The sequence below is a fragment of the Sinocyclocheilus anshuiensis genome, unplaced genomic scaffold (assembly GCF_001515605.1).
Source record: "Sinocyclocheilus anshuiensis isolate Anshui unplaced genomic scaffold, SAMN03320099.WGS_v1.1 scaffold43, whole genome shotgun sequence".
In the NCBI taxonomy this organism is placed as follows: domain Eukaryota; kingdom Metazoa; phylum Chordata; class Actinopteri; order Cypriniformes; family Cyprinidae; genus Sinocyclocheilus; species Sinocyclocheilus anshuiensis.
The window spans coordinates 25,437-47,589 of NW_015549580.1; the positions used below are offsets into that span (position 1 = coordinate 25,437).

Below are 22,153 nucleotides of genomic sequence, written 5' to 3' on the forward strand. Positions count from 1 at the left end.
GCTGAAGACTGGAGCAATGGCTACTGAAATTCAGCTTTGCCACCACAGGAATTAATTACATTTTAAACATATAAAATAGAATAATATTTCACAATATTACAGTGTTTACTGTATTTGGGATTAAATAAATGCAGCCTTGGTGAGCAAAACATTGAAAAATCCCACTGACCCCAAACTTTTCAATGGTAGTGTACAGTTTAGTGGTCACTATAAAAAATGCTTGACTGCAGAACTGACCAACTGATTGACAAATCAGAATCAAGTGTCCCAGACAGCTGTTTAATAAAATACCAGCACACTTTATTTTGATCTTAGTGTCTATTAATGAACACACAAACCTGTTCTGATCACCCGGTCTAGTCGGTCTGTTTTGGGCGGAGGCCGGCGTGTTTGTCGGGGAGAGCGCGTGATGGGGCTTGAGGTGGGAGTTTTGGGCTCTGCGGGGAGTTCGGGTGGAGGGTATCCTCTTTGAACCAAGACTTCTGCCGCACACAGTACACACACACTGTGCATACAAGGCAACACTATCGGCTGCTTGACCATCTCCTCACACACTGGACAGTGCAGCTCTCTCTTTATGCTCTTCATATTGGACTAGACAGAGAAAGAGACAGAGTTAAATAAATAATTAGCAGAACAAAACATGCAATCAAACAGGCATGCTCTTTACATTATAGATTATGTTGATACAGTATATATAAGCATAGATCATAGCCATATATCCTGATTCTGAGGTTAAGCTCACTCAAAAATATTAATTCCTGATGTTATGTGCAGTTTCATGTTTTATTTATTTATTTATTTTGAAGAACTGTAGATTGATCCAAAGATGTTATATTTGGAGTAGAAAAGGGGTATTTTATTATTATTATTATTTCCATTTTAATGACTGAAATTGATTATGGATTATGCTGTGGACTGGGTTTATGTAAGGTAAACAATATGGAAATAGGTTAGTCAGAACATTTGCATATCAGGAGAAGGATGTGCATATCAAACATCAACACACACAAACAGCCATGTTGTTTATTAAAACCGCAGTCAATACTTCCTTTATTCTAGTACTTTTTATAAATTACTCCAGTTTCGCATTGTGAGGTAACAATGGAAATCTTTTTATGCAACATTCAAATCATGAGTGACACATACAGTATGACTGATATTTTCAGCCACTTCGTTTTATTCATAATTGAGAGATTTACGAGTTGTTTTCAAATAGAGAAATCTGTTCAAAGGTGTGTTTGTATCTTTGGTCTGAGTGTCTAAATGCAACTCAAACATTTCAAATGCCAGAAAGTACAAGAATGTCACTCCTCAAACTCGAAAAACTTCATGTTGGCTTCTGTAATAAAGTTTAAGGTTACAGAAATCTTGTTTATTTACATTCCAGCCACCTGAGCTTCATATTTGGTATAGTCATTTTAAGGAAGTAAACATTTTTTAATTCTACACCAATGGAATCTAAATTAAAGAAATTATAATATTTCAACAGTTCTTGAAGTAAAAATCACATTCATTTGATTTATTTACTGATTTTGAATGATAAATGATTAACCTTTAAAGACAGACATTTTTTAATTGATGGTTTATGCTTTTGTTAAAGCTGTCAGTCCACATTATTTCAACCTATTCTTTAAATAATCATGTTTAACAGTGGAATCGATGGTGAAAACTGCATTACCCAAGATTCTGAAAAGAAATCTCCACCTTCACTAGTAAATATTGCCAAAAGAACACTTTATGCCAGTCCACTTGCGCAGATTCTCCCTACACTCTTAAACTACTTAAATATTTAGATTTTGCAATACACATAAAATATATTGTTTCTATATGAATCAAAATAGTGAAACAAATAGTTTACATTTCTTAAATGTTTTTAATGTAATTCTTCACAGGATTGTAGCTCCTTCCTTATTAAAGCCACTAAGTACACAGTCTTGTACATTTGTTTTATTCAGTTTTCAGATATTTTTTGCTTCAAATTAAACTTTGTAATGTTGTGATTCACCTCATAGCTGGTCGGTCTGCTTCATATCTTAACAGTTAAAAACGTATTTTTAAATCCTTATGATTATTTCCAGAACCAAGGCTGCTGAAAAAGTGGCCAGGCACTGTTGCAACTCTATTAGTCCCAATCATTTGAAAACAAATGAAAAAAGAACATGCTGACACACTGATCAGCAGACAGGTGCTCAGCTAGTTTAGCTGCTTAGCAAGATGATCTTGAAGAAAAGGGCCCTAAACCCTTCTAAACCAGACCAGCAAATCAATTTTTGGCTATTTTAAGTTGTTTTCTGTTCAGCGTCTAGCCGTTACTTTCCCCACAGCTGACAGCATATACATTTAATTTGGTCAATAAGCCATTCAAATAATTAAATTCGCCCAGCTGTCTTCTATCCGTCTTTTTAACGGGCGTTTCCCACATAGGCTCTCCAGGCCTCAGCGCTCATGCATCCCGTCTCTATGGCAACATGCATCCTGTCGCGCGACAGTGACAAGGCCTTTTACCTTTTCTTGGATTTATAAAGCCTTCTTTAATTTTCCATCAAGTCATTGAATCAATGTATATGTTGTTTCAACGTCTGATAGGCCTATGCGTCAATTAGATACTAAGGTAGACTGAATGCGCCCGTATATTCAATCTTGTATTAACGGGAAAATATTCTGTTATTTATTTGGCCTACACGAGTGAGAGCAAATATATCATATAATACCAGAGAAAAGCAGCCTTGGCCTACACGCGCTTCAGCGGCTGGTAGCAGATGAGGAGCTCGGTTTCTGCTTACAGGTGTTATTTGCACATTCCGAGGAAATGATCTGCTCTCAATAAAAAAATGGGGTGTTTTTCTATGTTAACGCTATTTTTAAAATTTTACATTTGGGTATGAAAAACACTAAAATGTCCCTTTTCTTTGAAAGCTGCTATATGACGTGCATTCGTGTGTTAAATAACAGCCGCATGCAAATCACAGATAACGTGCAAATATGTGGTTTTGATGATGCAAATGTAGCCTACTTACGCTGATGCGCACGAGAGCGTCCATTATGGATGTAAAGGTTTGCAACTCCGCATCTGCCATTGCTGGAACTATGCCGGTTGGTAAAATAATATCAAATGAAATAAACTCTATTATTGAGCGCCCTTTTTAATATATGTATCTATTAATTAAAAACAACTAACAGCTTATAAGATCAGGACACCGCGAAATAAACCGAAATGGTGGTATCTGCAACCGAAATTGACGGCTATAGGACAAACCTTTACGTTATAATGATATTATTTGTGTCTAATATATCGGAGAGGTCCAATTTAACGCAATCCATGTTGATTTAGAGGTTTTCCAACAGTGCTTGCTGTGGTCTATTCTGACGGATGTTGAGCCATCCATGTAGTCGATGGATGTTGTGAGGTATTCGGGGGGAGGTCAGTAAAGAGCATGCGCAGGGATGCTGAGCGCACAGCCGCTTGTGTGCCAGTCAAGTGTAATATAAGTATATTATAAGTAGCCTATATAATATACAAGTATATAATATAATATGCGTATTTTTATAACGTGTGTATTTTATGTTGCTGTGTGTATTTTATGTTGCTTTGATTTTACAAAGCAACATAAAATACACACGTTATAAAAATACGCATATTATATTATATTATATTATTTTAAAAAAACTAAAATGTTTTTTTTTTTTTTTACATAAATATAGGCTATACATGTACACACTATTTGTTTGAACGTGCTTCAAGACGATTATCTTCTAAAGGTTAAAAAATCCACAAAAAATCAATTCCTGGGGCAAATATTGCCCCTTAATAAAAGTATTTAGGCTATGCATTAAGTGTATGTGGCTGTAAATGTGCTATCTTAACCACAGAAAAAAAAAACATGTTTTTCCTAATGCTGTCATGAAGTTGAAACATGATTATCCCTTTCTTCTTGTTCATAAATTTTGGTCATATACCTATATAAATAAATAGGCTATGTAATTCCTAATAAAGTCAAAGTCTAAGAAATAATTCATTGATATTATCAATTTAATGACTTTAGTAAATTTAAAGAAGGGTATTCACCATAGGCCTAATGGTGAATACCCTTCTTTAACTTTAAAGAGGAGTCAGAGACAATTTTACACCATAGGCTATTTTTCAGTTACTTTTCCAAAGTTATTTTGGACCCAAGTTTCATTGTTTATTTGGTTTATACATTTTTTATGAAAACTGATACAATGGCCTTGTTTATGGAATGTGATACTGGTTTACTAGAGATGGAGAATATAGTCAAAATTCTTATTTTATTTGGTAAATACATATACACAAAGCAAAATACATGTCAACTGTACCAAATGGTAGACTGTTTTCCACTGATTTTAAGATCTTTTATGATTCCTTAATCTCAAGACAGATCAATTGTAAAGCTGTTAAGATTTATTTGCTGCTGAAAAAGATAATGTATTAGATGCATTAATGTTTTTTTTTTAACATAAGATGAAAAAGCTTTGCTTTCATTGTTTTATGTTTGATTATGTGTGTCTGTATTCCCCTGTTGTTAAATCAATAAAAAAGAAAGGAAAAGAAAAAAGAATGTGACCCAAAGCTGCCCTGCAGGTAGAAATGGGCGAAATGCCATTAGAAGAAAGACGTATGCAATTAGAAATGATTTACTGGGTATCCTTAAAAGGCCACAACAGTAAGCATCCAACTAAGGCGATTTTTGAAGAATGCTGGGAACATGAGAGAACAAATATAAAAAGCATTGGTTGGATAGCAGAAGAAAAGAAAGTATAGTGATGTAGTTCCTACAGTATATCTGCACTCCCACTGTGGTTATTTAAAATGCCTGCAATAGACCTGTATCTACTAGAGGTGGACAAATCGAATAGTGGTGCAATAAATTAAGTAAATCATTATATTGAACAGACATATTATGACAATGTACAAATTTATACAGATGGTTCAAAAGAACCAGAATCTAATAAGACAGGAATAGCAATAGTCATACCACAAAAGGAAGTAATTATTGCAAAAAAGAACACCAGACTGCTTATCTGTATTTACTACAGAGTTGATTGCTATTGTTATAGCTTTACATTGGTTGGAAGAGACACAGATTAAGAAAGCAGTTTTATGCTCAGATTCTCTGGCGGCTTTAAGACGTATTCAGTCAGGACAATCAAATTGCAGACAAGATATTATTATCAACATAATGCAACTGCTATATAGACTTCATGCTCAGGACAGGGTTGTTTAGTTTTTATGAGTCCCAGCACATGTTGGAATAGATGGAAACAAGATGGCAGATAAACATGCTAAAAGATAGTTGAATAAAAATTATGTAGAAATTGATGTAAAAATCAGCAAAGCAGAAGCAAAGGCAATTATTAAGCAAGCTGTTATTAAATCTTGGCAACATAAATGGGATATGGAGAAGGCAGCTAGACATCTGTATAAAATCCAAAAGACAGTAGGATTACAAAATAATGAGACTGGAAGTGACTTTACAAGAAGAGAAGAAGTAATAATAGCAAGATTAAGATTAGTATACATTCATCTTTAAATGGAGACTTGCATAAAATCAGGAAGCATCCTTCTGGATTATTTAGATCTTGTGGCGAAATTGAAACAGTTGAGCATATTTTATTACAGTGTAGACTGATAGTAAAGAGAGACAAGTGCTGGAAACAAAGATACAAACAGAAGGTGCAAAAAAATATGACATTAGAACTAATATTAGGTAATAGAGAATTCAGAAGAATGATAATGAGTTATCTAAGAGACACGGGAAATCATGAGGATATAAGATGTTTTTTTTTTTTTTATCCTTCTCATTGTCACTCCACACTCTAGTTCAGTTGGTGGCGGTAATGCACCAAAAGTTGGCTTGGCCACCGCCAATAAACGTTACAAGAAGAAGAAGAAAAAGAATGTGCTGCTCTCTTCTGTCTACTAGATGGAGCTGTCGGGTTTGTTGGGTTCGCACTTGGCACAGTTTTTAGACGTTAGCGTCGCGGCATCTTTGCTCTGCTGGCCCTGGGACTGAAAAGCGAGGTGTTAAACCTGTCTCTTTACCTTACAGCTGTCAAATATGGGTGAGTGTAGCTTTTATATGAATTATTCAGGATAAATCATGTTCTATCTATTGGCGCTGTTGAACAGTTTGCACGCATGAACATGAAATAGGACAGATGGGCTCGCTTAAAGTTTTAGCCCTTAATCGCAAAATAGTTGCCTGCTGCAGATCTTCATTTAAATAACTTTGAGAACACTAGCAATGTGCTGAAATGTGGTAGTTTCGTCCCTTTGTGTTTCGGAAAAAAAGCACAAAACATTGTACAATCTGAATGCCGTTTAGCCACAGCTAACGTTAACCCATGCTAAAACATTTCATACGTTTTCAATCGTCATCGGAACAGCATTTGTAGAAAAGCCGAAAGAACAAGAACATCATAATCCAGTGTACGCTTACTATTTATATTAGCAAATAAGCACTTAAAGCAAACAAAAGATTATTGTAGAAAATTGTAGCTGCAGTGCTTGTTTCCACACGGAACGTTTTAAAACGCGTACATTGACGTGTCAAAATTCGTCCATGTATTTTAATGTTCTGTAGAACAATAAATAGTCAAATGTTTCAGATAAGTGTAAATGTAAAAAATATTAATTACATTTGTTTTTAAATAAATAATATGAATGAAAAATAAACGTGTTAGTAACATGACTGGTCATAATATTCTTTGATTTTTAGACTGCTGCTTCCACGCACTCTTTCACACGGTCTTTCTCTCTTGTTTTATAGCGGTGAACACAAGCACGTCCCTGCTGTTGTCCAGTCTGCTGTCAGTGCTGGTGTTTGCAGGAATGCAGATGTTCAGTAGGCAGCTGGGCTCTTCAGAGTGGCTGACCATCCTGGGGGGCTTCCTGGGATCTGTGCTGTTTGTCTGCTCTCTTACTGTATCCTTCTGCCGCCTTGTCATGCATACAGCCCTAGTTTGTGTAACCTCAACATTATTTATGTTTTGCTCATCTGCTTTTCTGTTAGTTCTTAACCCGCAATTACAGGCTTTCAATAACCTGGAGAACCTTGTCTTTGGCAAAGGCTTCCAAGCCAAAATCTTCCCAGAGAGTAAGTGTGAGAATATGCACAAGACAAGACTGTGCATTGACCTTATGTTATACTGCTGTTGTCTGGTGTATCCTCCTCCTCGCCTGCAGAAAGTTCAAATGAATACATTGTACACTACCATTCAATAGTTTGGGCTCAGTTTTTTTCTTTCTTTTTTTTCTTGAAATAAATTCATACTTTTATTAAGCAAGGATGCATTAAATTGATCAAAAGTGCCAGTAAAAACATTTATAATGTTGCAAAAAATTCCATTAAAAAAAAAAAAGTGAATGCATTCTTTTGAACTTTGTTCATTGAAGAATCCTGAAAAAATGCAACGGTTTCCACAAAAATATTAGCCAGCACAACGGTTTTCAACATTAATAATAAGAAATGTTTCTTGAGCACCACATAAGCATATTAGAATGATTTCTGAAGGATCATGTGACAAATTATAAAAATTTGTTATACAAATTAAATCAGATTAATGATTTTAATTAAGATTAATATCTGTACTTGCCTGAAAATGATTCCATCTCTCTCTTAGTTGTCTTGTGCCTGTGCCTCTCTCTGTTTGCGTCTGGTTTGGTGCATCGTGTGTGCGTGACAACATGGTAAGTGGGACGGCATTACTTATGTTTTAAAGTAATTTGATTATCACAGAAAAAAACTTGGCTCATACCAGTAAACAATTGTAGAAAAGGAAACCCACATTACTTTTATAGGCTTCATGTCTGATTGGCAACTGTTCATTTGTTCTTTCTATCTCTGTCCTCTCCCATATAGCCTGATCTTCTCTGTCTTTGCACTGTACTACATCAACAAAGTGTCAGCAGCTCTTTACCAGGCAGCACCTGCTCCAGCTCCCGCCAAACCCACCAGCAAGGGCAAAAGAAAGAACTGAAGTGCTTACCTCATCCCGTTACTATCACAGTCACCCATTCAGCCACCAGACCGCAGTGTGCTGAAGCTACAAAATCTGATGTTTGCCAACAGCAGACATTTTTATCCATTCCATTCACACTGAAAGATAACTAAACACATTTGATCAAACCAGTCATAGATATGTGATTTTTGGTTCTGTTTACAATGTTTTTGTTTAAGGGGTTTGTTATTAAAAATTGAAGAAAGAATACATGTGCCATTTTGCTTGTTTTCCTGTTGTTAGACTCCAAATGACTAAAAGGTGTAGTCACATTTATCTTCGCTCAGCAAAATTTCACAGGCAAGATCCAGACATTAAATAGGAATATATTAAATGGGGAGACTCATAGAGATGTGTAAAAGCTTCCCTTGCAGACTTGGATATTTTTTGCCCACAAAATTTTGCTAATGTGACCGCACTTAACCCACAAAGTGCTTTCATTGTTCTGGTTCTCCACCCTTTGTGTATGCTAATCTGTGTTGGCTAACTGCCTAAGGCCTCAAAATGCATCCTGGGACTCAGCTAATTCAGTCCTGGTACTGACCCTGCAAAAAATTCCAGTCATTGTCAACTTTCTGTTTAAACTACTTAGTCCTTAAAGGTCAAACTGCAGATAAGGTTCAAATTAGCATGGGATTAAAAATTTGGGCCTCTACCAGTTGAAGCTCAAGCAAATATATTTTCAACGTGTTTCAATTAAAACCAGATCGACCAGAATTCAGTTACTTAAGATGCTAACTGAACATATGAATTCTTGTTTTATTAGAAACAACAAAATTGAGTTTGTTTAAAACACAAATATCTGTCTATAGAGTATGAAAACTTGTTTAAGTTGAATTTTCTGAGCCCATTAGGAGATATTTGTTCTTGGTTTGACATTTCTCATAAAACAAGACGACTTATCCTGTCATTTTGCTTCTCAAACAAGTTTATCTTGATTTAAGAATCTTTAGACATTTGCACTGGACCTTTTTTGAACCAAACTACTGGTTAGGCCACTTAAAAAAAAAAAGTCATGTCCTAGCTTGAAAAGAATGCTGTGAAACCCCTTCTGAGCTGTCCACCATGCTACTATGACAACACAATCACGCCTGGTCAAAACACCATGTGTCATCCACCCATGACTGTTCTCTCTCTTCCCTTTTTCCTTTCCATGTCCTACTGATAGAGATTACATTTAGTTTCCAAAGGGATACAATGTATAAGTTGTCTGAGTAACTTTCCCTTTGTTTTGCTTGGGGAAATGTTGATTTATTAGGTCTGTGGTGCAATGAATGCATGAATTCTGGCTAAACATTGTCTCACTCATGTATGGTATGTGCACAGTAATGCTGCTACCAAACATGCCCCTAGGTTGTGTTGTTGGTCACTTAAAGTATGATAGTACATTTTCTTACATAGACGAAATGGTTAAAGGCACTTCCTGTGTTCTGGGTAGGGACATCCCCTCATACCTGCTTTGCAGACTGGAACAAGCCTTATCACTACCAAAAACCACAGCCCTACCCTTAAAAATAATGCCCTGGCAAGTATCCTTTTCAGACATCTGTCCAAAATTGAGAGCAAGACGAGTTGTGTTGTCAGACGAGAAGCATTGTGAAAGCTCTGAGTCACTCACTTAGGAAATGGTGGAAAGGAATGAAAGAGAGCTGTTCCTGACTGAGAAAACATATATTCAGAACATTTATTCAACACAAATAAGAATGCGTTGATAGTAAAGTATAATATTGAAATTATATAGGTAAAAAAATATATAATTTGTAATAAATTCCACTGTGTATTCTGCAAGTGAGCGTTCAATACAATTAATCACAGGTCTTTTTCACAAACGGTGGTTTATTTTAGCTGGTTTACTACTGTCCATCTGGTTTCAAGCCCTAAATGCAGAGGACCAGAGCAACAAACCATCTTAGGTTGATTTTAGATGTGTTTCTGTTCTAGCCGGGTTAGGTGTGAAATTTCTCATTCATAAAGCTCTAACAGAAGCACTGTTATATTCATTTACATTTACATACACACACACAGACTCACTTACACTCCTTCACGTTTGGATTGAAAATCGCAGTCAGCGTTTTCTGTGGCGTTAAACTCTTAACAGTTAACATTACAGTCCTTTCCCACAGACTCGCCCAACCTCATACTCATCATTCGGGCGGAGCCCCGGTATAAATTCATGCTCTGCTTCTTGCCCAGCTCTTGCACGGGACATTCAGTACATTCTTTCATCTTCAGTTGACGCTCTGCCTTTTATCAGCGTAAGTACACAAACGTTTACTATTCAGAAAAGCGTTGAGATTTAGAGTATAGAGCATAGTACAACTTTGTTTAACTTGAGCATTTAAAAAAAAGTTTTTACCTTAATATTGTAAGTTATGGCTACTTATTAGTAGGACAATACTTCGAAATACAAAAATAGTTTTTGATAAGCCTACGAATGTGACGTGTGCGTAGATACACAGATTATATGGACGTCAGCGTCATTTACATAATAGAATCTAAACTTTACAGGAAGATTAAAAGTCTGCTGTTAATTTGAAATAACTGCTCTTAATACTTAAATAATTGAAAGAATTGCATCAGCATATACTAAATTAAATGCCTTCATTTTTACTGCATCTACTTGGCATGACGGTTGGTGGGTATTACTCACAATTTGGCTTATTTCCAAATGGAAAAACCCACTTCTGTTTCAGTCTGCCCAACAGGAGGAGAACAATGGGCTGTTTGCACAATATTCAGTTTGATTAAGGGATGAGACACTCACATAAACTAATACGTTATCTCTCACTGTAGACAGTCATAATGCCGTCTGATCTGGAGAGAGCGATGGAGACGCTGATCACAGTGTTTCACCGTTATGCGAGCAAAGAGAGTGGAAATGCATCAACATTAAATCGCAGAGAGCTCAAACTGCTGATGGAGACAGAGTTGGCCAACTTTATGAAGGTACAACATTCCATCTGTTATTGCTACACCCAGGGCGGGGCAACTCTAAACATTGACTTGGGCCCTGTGATGATCGGGGCCCTCTATGGTGTAGCAAGGGGCCCCTAAAAATATTTTGGCCCTGCTCATAGTGTATCTTTCAGATCTTTCTAAAACCTTACTCTTTTTCCATCATCTATAGAAAACGTCTTCCATTTGTTCTATTTCAAACATGTTTCTCTCATCTCTTCTACTGTAGTCTCAGAAGGACCCTGCTGCCGTAGACAGGATTATGAGGGATTTGGATGCTAATGGTGATGGAGAGGTGGATTTTGAAGAGTTTGTGTCTCTTGTGGTGGGCCTGTCCATTGCCTGTGAACAGATCTACAAGATGCACAAGCTGGGGGCAGGGGGTGTCAAAAAGCAATAAAAGATCACTGTTCTGTCATTTTGTTAATAGGTTTTAATAAACCATTTCAGCCACATGCCTCGATTTGAAGTTGTTACTATAGTTACACTCTATGTATGTAAAGGAGAATGTTTCTTTAGTTTTGTTAAGTGGTGTTCAATTTTATTATTTTTATTTTTTATAAGTATTAGCATTAGACACGAAAGAACTCATCCACAGAAGTCATGTAAGTTCCACCACAGAAGTAAACACTGTTTATATATAGGTTGTTTTTTTGTCGTCCTTTGCTTCCATGCAGTTCAGGGCTGGATTCAACAAGTCTTTGCAAAGTTATAAAGATATCGTGTCGCAAGTTTTTTTCAATGAGACTCTTGGAGACTTTCAAGAGGGAATGCAAAATGTCCTCTATGATTCACTTACATTGGAACTGGAGGACTCCAATCACAAATAGTTGAGTTAGAGAGATTGTGCTTTACAATCTTAACATGGAATATATTCCAGAACTGAGCACTTTGTTAGAATTGACATTTTTATTTTAATTATCATTCTACAAAATGGGTGCCATTTTGTCCCTTATTTGCACAAACAACTTATAAGAAGTATGAGCATTAAATTATATTTACTTTTCACAAGCGCAAGGCCTTTCAAGTAAAATAACTGGTCAGCCTTGTTATTTAGGCGTGATGTCACAAAATACAGCATATTAAAGTGGATTAATTTAGCTTGAGATGAGAATGCAATTTGTTAACCCTTTAACTTATTATATACTGGGAAAAAATGGTGTAGAAACAATTTTCAGTCCAAAATTGCTAATAAATTTCATAATTAATTACAAAGAAATGGCAAGTAACACATTCAATCAAATGTGAAATTTTGAAGCAGAAAGACTTAAATTGTATTTTCTTGTAAAACATACTCCAATAATCTTTGTTTTTTAGGCCACCTGCCAAAATGTTTCAAATCATTTAAGTTCTGTGTACATTTCTGTGTTATATTTATATTTATACCTCTGTGCTCTGATGATAATCAAAAGGTAATCAAAAGGAACTTGATATGGAGCTGATTTAACAACAGCTGCTTGATTTGTACAGATTAGATGAAACTTCTCGTTTAACATGGTGACTGAAGTGCTGCAGAACAACCTTGCCTTTTCCTAGAAATGACTGAGTCTGTAACAGACATTTAAAGAGCATGACAACATCAACTAAGTTCAATTGGAATTGAAACTAATTACAGTAATTCCTGAAGAAGAGCAAACAGACTGAAGGAAACATAATTTTCAAAACTAAAAAATGTCTGGTAGATTCATTGGTACTACAGAGACTTCATAGATATTCAACGAGCAGCCTCTGTCTTTATTATCTCTCCACACTTCCTTTAATAGTCCCATAAGAGAATAACTGTCATTCAGTCTCGTTGTCTTACAGCCAATGATTGACATCAGACAGGTGTCTTATCAATCCTTACAACTAGGGAAGATAAAGATGGAGCATCTATTCTGTTTTACTGGTGAAAATGTACAGTAAAATATTTTATATGATTATCCAATATGTAATATATAAAATATAAAAACATATATTTAAATAATTATTTTTATTGCCCTGACATTGGTATTTTTAACTAGCCTAATACAAACATGAAAATTTAAATTTGTTTCTGAATGCTTTCTATTTAGAAAAGAAAGGTAGGTTCAACTCTAATCCTGGCCTTCGCTTTTTTTAACAGCCTACCTAAATCCAGTATTTACACAACAGAAATTCAGTAAACAGTTTTAACTCCGAGCCAGACACAACAATATTTCATGCATCCCTGCAATCACATTCATTTGTGTGTTATCTGTGGAACATTATGTTCATGACTTGCACCCTCACGTGACCTCATGCACATGCTGGTGTTTATTGTAAATACACATGCATAATTCATTTTACATATTAAACTTTTTACACTTTTAGGATCTAGAGTTTCAAATAGTCTCATTACAGTTCAACCATTGACACATTTGGTTGGTGATTTTCAAATGTGTGAGCTCTGCACCCCCCTCATGCAGGAACCACCGACAGAGTGTGGGCGTGTTTGAAATCCGTATAAACCATAAACAGTCGAGAAACTTTTTACACTTTTAGGATCTAGAGTTTCAAATAATCTCATTACAGTTCAACCATTGACACATTTGGTTGGTGATTTTCAAATGTGCGAGCTCTGCACCCCCCTCATGCAGGAACCACCGACAGAGTGTGGGCGTGTTTGAAATCCGTATAAACCATAAACAGTCGAGTTGCCTGGCAACCATGAATGACTCTGGGGTGTGTCAACCTCATGGCAGCAAGTACTAACATGTTTTTTTTTCCTCCTCCGTAAGGCACATGATGTGTGTGAACTTTAAATAGGCCTACATAAATACATAGTTCAGATCTTCATTAGATAACTACAATAAGTATATTGATACAATACTAATAATTAGTATGTGTACATATATAGCCTTCTCACAGCCTATTACATGATGCACAAACAAACTGAATGACACAAGGACAATTGTAATTTATTTATTTATTGTCAAAGTGAAATTAAGTGTCTAAACTGGTGGCTGGCCAATAGAGGGCGCCAGGGCGCCGCCCTCCTTGAGCTACACACACATAACAATAATATTAATAATATTAATAATACATATATAAGATATATATACATATATAAATAGCACACTGTGCATAGCTACATTGTGAATAATGAAAATTAAAGAGTTTTTGTTTCTTTTAATTTGACAGAAAATCAAACTTCAATTCCAAACACAAACTTATTCCAGAACTTGGTAATATATTTATCTTATCAAATATGTTTCAAATTCTAGTCTTAATATTTATTAACCTCAGTTAACTTTTTATTCTTAACCTATTCTTAACCTTAAATCATACTGGGATGTTTGCTGAAATTGTTGAATGTGGCACAGCCTATAGAATTTTGTTTTACCAGTGTCCACTGTTAATGTCTGTCATACGACCATATAATTATAGTTGAGGAAGGTGATCACTAGATGTCAGCAGTAAACCACATGACATGAGCACATCAACTCGCTCTCCGTCTTCTCCACTCCTCCTTTTCTATTTCTCGTATCTTCTGATTTAAGACAGAACTATTTAGATATGGGTCAGATGCACTATTCCCTAAACCTATACTTAAGATCTGGAGACCAAATATAACACTATAATGAATTTTTCATATTTGCCATAACATTACTACATTATATTATATGGGTTTAATGCATTTGCAGACATTGTAAGAGCTACAATAACCAGTTTATGTTAAAACAAAAATACAAAAGCAAAAAAATAAAGGAAAGACCCTGCACAAATCTGTTTTGAGACTACTTTTTAGAAGTGCATAATGATAACCTTTGACAACGTTTAATTCCGGTGCGAAAAGACTGAATATCTAGCGCATGAGCACAGGGAGATTTGAGAGTGCACAGGACACAGTTTGAGGGAAAGGAGGGACATGTTTTAAGCGCGCGCACTCTCTCTGGGCGAGAGCAGCGTGTATCTGACATTTGTCAGTAAAATAACGCTTGCTAAATGCTTGTTTAGAGCACAACTACTGTTTACATCTGCTTCTAATGAATCCTTTTAAAAATTGACATCCTAACATAAACATATTTGTTTTCCCTTATCAGTTATGATGTTAAAGTGTCATAATGTCATATAAAGTGACACCAGTCATTTTATTTTTGTGCATTTTCTTTTTTATTTTCCTTTTCTATTTTATTTTCCTTTGGTATATTATAATTTTAGTTTTTACGGTAGAGGGCATAATCTTTCATGATGGATCATCATGGCTATGGCACCTATACACTAATAATGAGTGTGTGTGTGTGTGTGTGTGTACCCAAAAGTGAGCTAAACCTGACAATAAAAATTTAAAAATTTAAATGGTAAAAATGCAGAAAGTTTCCTGTAAGGGGTAGGTTTAGGTGAAGGGTTGGTGTAGGGTGATAGAATATACAGTTTGTACCGTATAAAAACCATTACGCCTATGGACTGTCCCCATTTAGATAGCTAAGTAAACATGTGCGTGTGTGTGTGTGTGTGTGTTTGTCTAGGTGTGTTTATTTGTGCACTTCAGTAAAAATGTCGGAGGTGCATATATGCTTACCATACTGTAGAAGTGGACCTGAACAAAAGAGGGCTACATAACGCACATTTAAAAGTACACACCCTTTTTTGTTAATACTCCACAGTCCACAGATTTGTCACAGAGGTTTGTGACATTGACATTTACTTTGTTGCTTGCGTTACCAACTTGATTGTGTTCTGAACACACACACACACACACACACACACACACACACACATATATATATATATATATATATATATATATACACACATCATTAAAGGAAGATCCGTGATATATGTTAGGTTAAGTGAATTCAAAAGGGTGTGGTCTGTTTATCCGGGTTTACTTTTTAAGGATCCAAAACTAGACAAATAATCAAGATATTATGACACTCATGGCTGATGAGTCAGTGTCTTAGCATTTCTCTCATAAAGGAAAAGCTTAAAGGAAATACTGAATAATCCTGTTGCTGCACGACCGAGCAGTCATCCGTTTTCATGAAGTTGAGCAGTCATTGTTTAGTATGTGGTTTTGTGCACCTTTGTATGCATCATTGCAGGGTGCGAACTACGGGGGAGCTAGGGGGAGCTCGGCTCCCCTTAATAAGACATGGGCTCCCCTGAAAGCTGTTATGTATCTTTGTAAGTCATTGTAAGCCCTTTTTTGAGGCACGCGCAAGTGCACAAACACCCCCCCCGTTATAAAAAAAATAACAAGTGGGCTCCCCCAAAGTCCATGGTATAGTTCGAACACTGCATAATTGTATATGTCTGCAGACGGCTTAATATTTGTTTGCATTTCTGTGTACAGCTAGATAGAGTATTCATGCAGTCTCTTTACAAAACGAGGCCATTTTGCAAATATCAGGCATTCTTTGATGTCTGAATACTAGATTTAGAGAGGATAAGCATGTCTCTGTTTATTCCAAATATGAAGCTTCGCTTGAAGCTTGTGATTCAAACTTCCATGAAAACATCAGCAACAACGTCATAGCTACACAATGAGTCTTTTATCTTTATCATAAATGCTGAATCTTTTTTTAAACAATGTTTAAAGATTTGACATTCACATCAGAGAGAAAAAAAACATGGCGTTTAGGGCAGACAACGCCCAAAAGAGAGAGCGAGAGAGTCACTAAAATATGACTCAGATTCCCTATGCAGTCTGACTGGGGAAATCCCCTATATTTTGTTTATTTATTTACTATAAACTAGCTAGAGTCAAACACAGCAGAATATGGTATTGAAAGCTGAACAGTTTAAAGCGTATTTTTTTTATGGCATGTGAGTCTCGTCAAACTTGATTGGGTGTGCTACAGATCCTTCATAGCACAAGAATGAATCATTCCTGCCGTTGTGTGCGCTGTGGAGTATAAGTGCTTTAAAAGCAGCAGACGATTTACTCCAACAAAACATCTGCACAACTTCTCTGGGAACACAACAACCTCAAGGTAGGTCAAATAAAATAGAGAGAGAGAGAGAAAATGAAAGCGCAAAAAGCAGGAAATACAGAGCTACAAAAATAGGACAGAGAAGAAGTTTATAGAAATGCAGTCCATCATTTTGTGGGTATTTTTGCAACAGATATAATTGTGTTGTATTGGCTAAATACTTGCTTTTCTGGATGAAAATGAATGTATGGAGGGGAGCTAAATGTATGGAGAGGTGCTGACTGGCATTAGTGCACTTCATGAGATGATCTAAATGAATTCTCTCTCTTGTTTTCTTTCTCATAGACATGTCTAAGCTGGAGAAAGCCATTGTGGCCATAGTGGAGGTGTTTGAGGAGTATGCAGGGACAGATGAGCAGAAAACCCAGCTCAGTAATGCTGAACTTGGACAGCTCATTAAAGCCCAAATTACCAGTCCTGAATTTAAGGTGAGAATTAGACAGATGCACAGAAGAAGAAGAAGAAAAAAAAAAGACGAAGTTGTGAGAAAGAAAGCTATTGGTTGGAGGAAGTGAACACCTCCAACATGTTGCAACAAATCCAATTCCTATCTATTTCCTAATTATACAGTATGCTGTGCATTTGTTGTGCAATGAATGTTATTATGGCAACCTGGCATGAGAGAGGTTTACCCTATATGAGCCATAACATGCATGCATGAGGCTCTTCATTTTATACACCTTTCATTTGCTAATATACTTTTTAGTATCTTGTACACACTAGTTGCTCCTTGCATGTTTTTTTTTTTCAGTACAGCTATGAGTGGTATGTAAGTAATTACAGCATTGACATTCCTCCCTCTATGTCTGTCTCAGGATAAAGTGGATCCAGATAATATTAAGGAGGTAATGGAAGAGCTGGATAAGAACCATGATGGTGAAGTGAACTTCCGTGAATTCAGTCAGTGTATTGCTGGCTTAGCCAGGGCCTACTACATAAAGAAGCACGGCAAGGAAAAGTGCAGAGGAAAGGGCAGGGGGTGTCAGGATAAGTGAACACTCACATCCTTACACTCCTGATGCACTAGACTCTTGCCTCCTACAAGGTTCCAAAGTACCTCTCTATAATGTGTAATAATGTTGCAAACAATTTTATATGCTGTAAGACAGGCACAGTAAAAATGGTTTGAACAAATATAGTGCCATTTAGTACCATTTAGTTCATGTAGTAGGAAAGATTTCTCAACAGTGTTGTGAAAAATGTTTGTCCTGCCTAATGAACAATAAAATTTACATGCATTTTGCAGTAGTGTAATCTTTAGCTTTCTGGACAAAAATAAAAAACCTATTGTCATGACTCATGTACTTCTCACTTTATTTTTTCACTTAATTTATATGTCATCTTTTACCAATGATGGCATTTATGATGTCATATTATTTCACATAATTATGTTTTACTATGTTAAATATGTATATGTATATGTACATCATTAATTGCATGCAACGTTTTCAAAAAAACCTGTATAGCACATACATTTATTTAAATTATTGCATGCTGGGCCTTAATATTATATGGATTTTTGGAGGTCAAGGAACCACTCCATGATATCTTTTTATATCACATAATTATGTGAAAAATTATATATATATAATTTTTGAATTTTTTTTGGTAATTCATAGACACTTCAATTCTTGTCCTTCTAAACTGACTTTTTGCACAATTGTTGAATGAAGCGCTAGTGCAGTTGACCTACTTGCTCAATGCAAATGTGCATGCAAATATGTTCTTATAAGAGAATCGCTTTGTAACATTATTTGGCACTAATGACTCTGTCACGCCTCTGTTTTACAAATGCTGTCACTTCTGTGAATGTGCAGTAACCTTAGAAAAAGCTTACTATTTGCTATCAGGTATATGTAGTACCCTTTGAAAAAGTCACTTAAACATTTGTCTGAAAAGTTTGACTTTAAATCATTCAATGCACATTAAAGTCACATTACATTTTAATAAAATGTATTCCAAACCCCAAATGTAAGCATACAGGCAATTAACTTTGCCCTACCATTTGAGTTTTTCCACAAAGGCCTAGATCAAACAGAAGTGTGCTGACAGGAGTGCAGGCAGTTCTGTTTGAAATATCTCATTTTATATTGACTTATTCAAATGGAAAGTTCTGCTGCAATGCAAAGGCAAATAACTCAAGCTTAATAGCAAAGATTGATGTCAATAATCAGTCAGTTATATGTCACATTTACAGACTCAAGATTAAAAAAAATCAATATTCAAATTTCCAGTTTACCAGTCAAAGAGAGTAATATATCAGACTTTTGCATAATAGCAGTTTTAGGTAAAGTATAGTATACTTAAGAAGTAGATTTGAACCTGTTTCACCCACACAGTCCTAATCCTTTTCTCACATTACTGTAATGAAAGCGTACATGAATACGCCAAGACATGAAGCAACATGTCATGCAAATGCTTGTTTTATTGATAAAAAAACGAACCGCAAATTATTTAATGAGCATAATAATTTGAGTGAATAATTAAACTAAAAATGAATATGAATTTTGCATGTCTTATTTCATTTGTCCTGCTTTTACTTAAATGGCAGACGCACTCGCATGGACTCCACAAGTTTGTGTAAAACCTGACGATTCAAAGAACATGAAGACCATGCGATCGTCTGTAAAAACAAATTCACATGATCAATGTCACTCATTTTTTTAATTAGTGACATTGAAATACTGCAGCACATTCACTTTCATTTAAATCACAGTTTAACTTCCAGTTTTATATTACATTTTTGAATCCCAGATTTGGGCCTCACTGCAGGGACACCTGATTCTCTGCTGTATACATTGCTTTTCCCAGAGTGCAGTCCCTGTCCTCTGCACCTGTACAGCAGTCTAATGTAAGAGTGAACACACCCACATGTTCCTAAACACACACAAACGATCAGGCCTGTTTACATGGAACAGATGGCATTTGCTTGGAAGAAATTCTCTGGTATACTTGCACCCAACAAGATGTAACCTGGAAAAAAAAAAGTCATAATGTGAGGAAAACTGTACCTTAGCGCCATAACAGTGCAATTGTTTTACTCTTACATATTTAAAAGTATATTCCTAGCATGAGTGCATTTGTGTTGTGTGTGACAAGAATGAGTAGGTGTGTCTAAACTTTCGACTTGTAGTCTCAAGTACGTTATATATTGTAGATCAGTTCTTAATGTGAAGTCATTAATCTTTTTACCGTAACTCAATGTCAGAACTCACTGTGTCTGCAAGAGACTGTCTGAATGTTTAAAATGAGAAATAGATGATTCCATGAGCTGTGCATGCATGACTTTAAACTGCATTCAAATATGGGCTGGCTGTGACTCATCTGTTGTCTATTCAGATGCATGATAACTTGCAGGGAATAATTTCCCTTGGGCGCATTTCCATAAATCAGTCATTTAAATCAGGAAGTGCACAGCATTCAGAGCTCAGATGCAGTCACTGAAGTCCTGATCTACGTGTTTCTGTCCCACCCTGTCATTCTTCTCTTGTTTTTTTGCTATGTGGCATGATTTGGGTGTGGTGATGTGGTGACAGCTTCAACTGTTCAACTTCAAGAATGAAAGCAGACAAAGACAGACAAATAGAAGCATAAAATAATATACGTTCAGAGGTGATAAATATAGTTTGCAATACACATTTACATTTGTTTAGCAAAGCGACATACAACTGCTGCAACAAGAGCGATTTACCCTAAAAAGACTGTAATATGAGGAGTGTTGTAATATAAGGTTTCAGAGTTGCATTGAGAAAAGTATGAGGTAATATCGGTCAAACCCTGACTGCAGGCTTCTCACATGAACATGGATTTGAGTGAAGGTAAATGGTGCACATCCAGTGACAGTTCAAGCAGGGCCACATTAACACTAACAGAGACCCCAGGGCTTTAATCTCGGAGGAGCCTGACACACCTTCATTTCGCAGACAATGCAACGGCCTACTGATTACATGATCGTTTTGCACAAGTAACCTGTATTTCTGTTGATGCAGGGACAAATACAATAGACAGCAACTTCCGAATGAAGGTCCTACAACAGTAAAATATGCACAGATATTACTACCTGAACTGATTGATGCAATAAACTTTGGATATTAACCTGCGTTTTAAACTGCATTGTTAAAATATCTGCATAAATGTTTCATGGAGATTCATTTGAATTATGCCCTGTACTAACTTCCACAATAAACAATAAACATGGTATAGCAAGATGAGAAAAAAAAAACTATACATTCTATAGAAATTTTTAAATGGGGTTTAAAATTAGGTTTAGCGAGAGGTCTGTAGAAATGGATGGCTGGTCATAGTTAATGCACTGCAGCCAGTAGCCACTGTGGAGGTGAAGTGGCACGATAAGTGGTAGGCCTAGAGTAAACCTCACAACCCTATCACACACACACACACACACACACACACACAAACAGACAGTTCACACTCACACACACATCACTCACATTATTTTTTAGCTGTTGTCTTAATAGTGTGTTTGGAGTCAGAAGTGCTTTGATAGCGCTTTGGATAAGAGTGATGAAATGTGATCATTTAATTTGTTTGGGGTCAAATCGGATAGTGGGTGGCAGAACAAAAATCCAGTTAAATAGCTTGTTATTTAATATTCTTAATCGCCATAGTGCCGAATGGTTGTCATTGTGAAACTGTGTCGTTAGGTTCAGTTGACACGGTTACGGTTTCTCTTGCGTGATTCTGAAGGTAAACACTGGAGCGAGCGAGAGGATGATCACATCATAAAGGCAAAAGTTTATACATACAACAGCCTGGAATGGTTTTATAATCGTACCGTTTCTCACCATGCTCAAAACCGTTCGGCTCGAAGGAGGAAAAGCACTTATTTGTGAGGAAATTCTGGTTTGTTGACTAACTAAAAAGGGCTCAACCCCAAAGTCTCTATGGTATTATATTTTAATTAGTAAATATAAATATTAAATATGAATAAATTATAAATAAAAAGATTCATTAACTGTTCCATTTAAATCTGATATATAATCAGATTTACTAGCCTATATACTAGCCTATATATATATATATATATATATATATATATATATGTGTGACCCTGGACCACAAAACCAGTCATAAGGGTCAATTTTTTTAAATTGAGATTTATACATAAGCTGAAAGCTGAATAAATAAGCTTAATAATATTAATTAATAATATAGGACAATATTTGGCCGAGATACAACTATTTGAAAATCTGGAATCTGAGGGTGCAAAAAAAAAAAAA

General features: G+C 35.9%; 3 protein-coding genes across 4 annotated transcripts; all 3 read left to right on the top strand.

The window, feature by feature from the left end:
- The first annotated feature begins 5,955 nt into the window (after positions 1-5,955).
- Positions 5,956-8,227, top strand: LOC107657636 (keratinocyte-associated protein 2-like). The gene is made up of 5 exons (XM_016445788.1): positions 5,956-6,084; positions 6,792-6,946; positions 7,055-7,118; positions 7,645-7,711; positions 7,884-8,227. Exons 1-5 carry the CDS (start codon positions 6,081-6,083, stop codon positions 7,999-8,001), a joined length of 408 nt encoding a protein of 135 aa, XP_016301274.1. The 5' UTR covers positions 5,956-6,080; the 3' UTR covers positions 8,002-8,227.
- A 1,952-nt stretch (positions 8,228-10,179) lies between these two features.
- LOC107657638 (protein S100-A1-like) lies at positions 10,180-11,432 on the top strand. Of its 2 annotated transcripts, none has more exons than XM_016445791.1 (3): positions 10,180-10,277; positions 10,816-10,968; positions 11,207-11,432. In XM_016445791.1, the coding sequence occupies exons 2-3, from the start codon at positions 10,825-10,827 to the stop codon at positions 11,375-11,377; spliced, it is 315 nt and encodes a 104-aa protein (XP_016301277.1). In that variant the 5' UTR covers positions 10,180-10,277; positions 10,816-10,824; the 3' UTR covers positions 11,378-11,432. The 2 variants fall into 2 exon arrangements, with proteins under 2 accessions (XP_016301277.1, XP_016301278.1); XM_016445792.1 differs by having other exon boundaries at positions 10,195-10,277; positions 10,820-10,968.
- A 5,340-nt stretch (positions 11,433-16,772) lies between these two features.
- On the top strand, positions 16,773-18,209 carry LOC107657637 (protein S100-B-like). The gene is made up of 3 exons (XM_016445789.1): positions 16,773-16,913; positions 17,199-17,341; positions 17,729-18,209. The coding sequence occupies exons 2-3, from the start codon at positions 17,201-17,203 to the stop codon at positions 17,906-17,908; spliced, it is 321 nt and encodes a 106-aa protein (XP_016301275.1). The 5' UTR covers positions 16,773-16,913; positions 17,199-17,200; the 3' UTR covers positions 17,909-18,209.
- Positions 18,210-22,153: the final 3,944 nt, after the last annotated feature.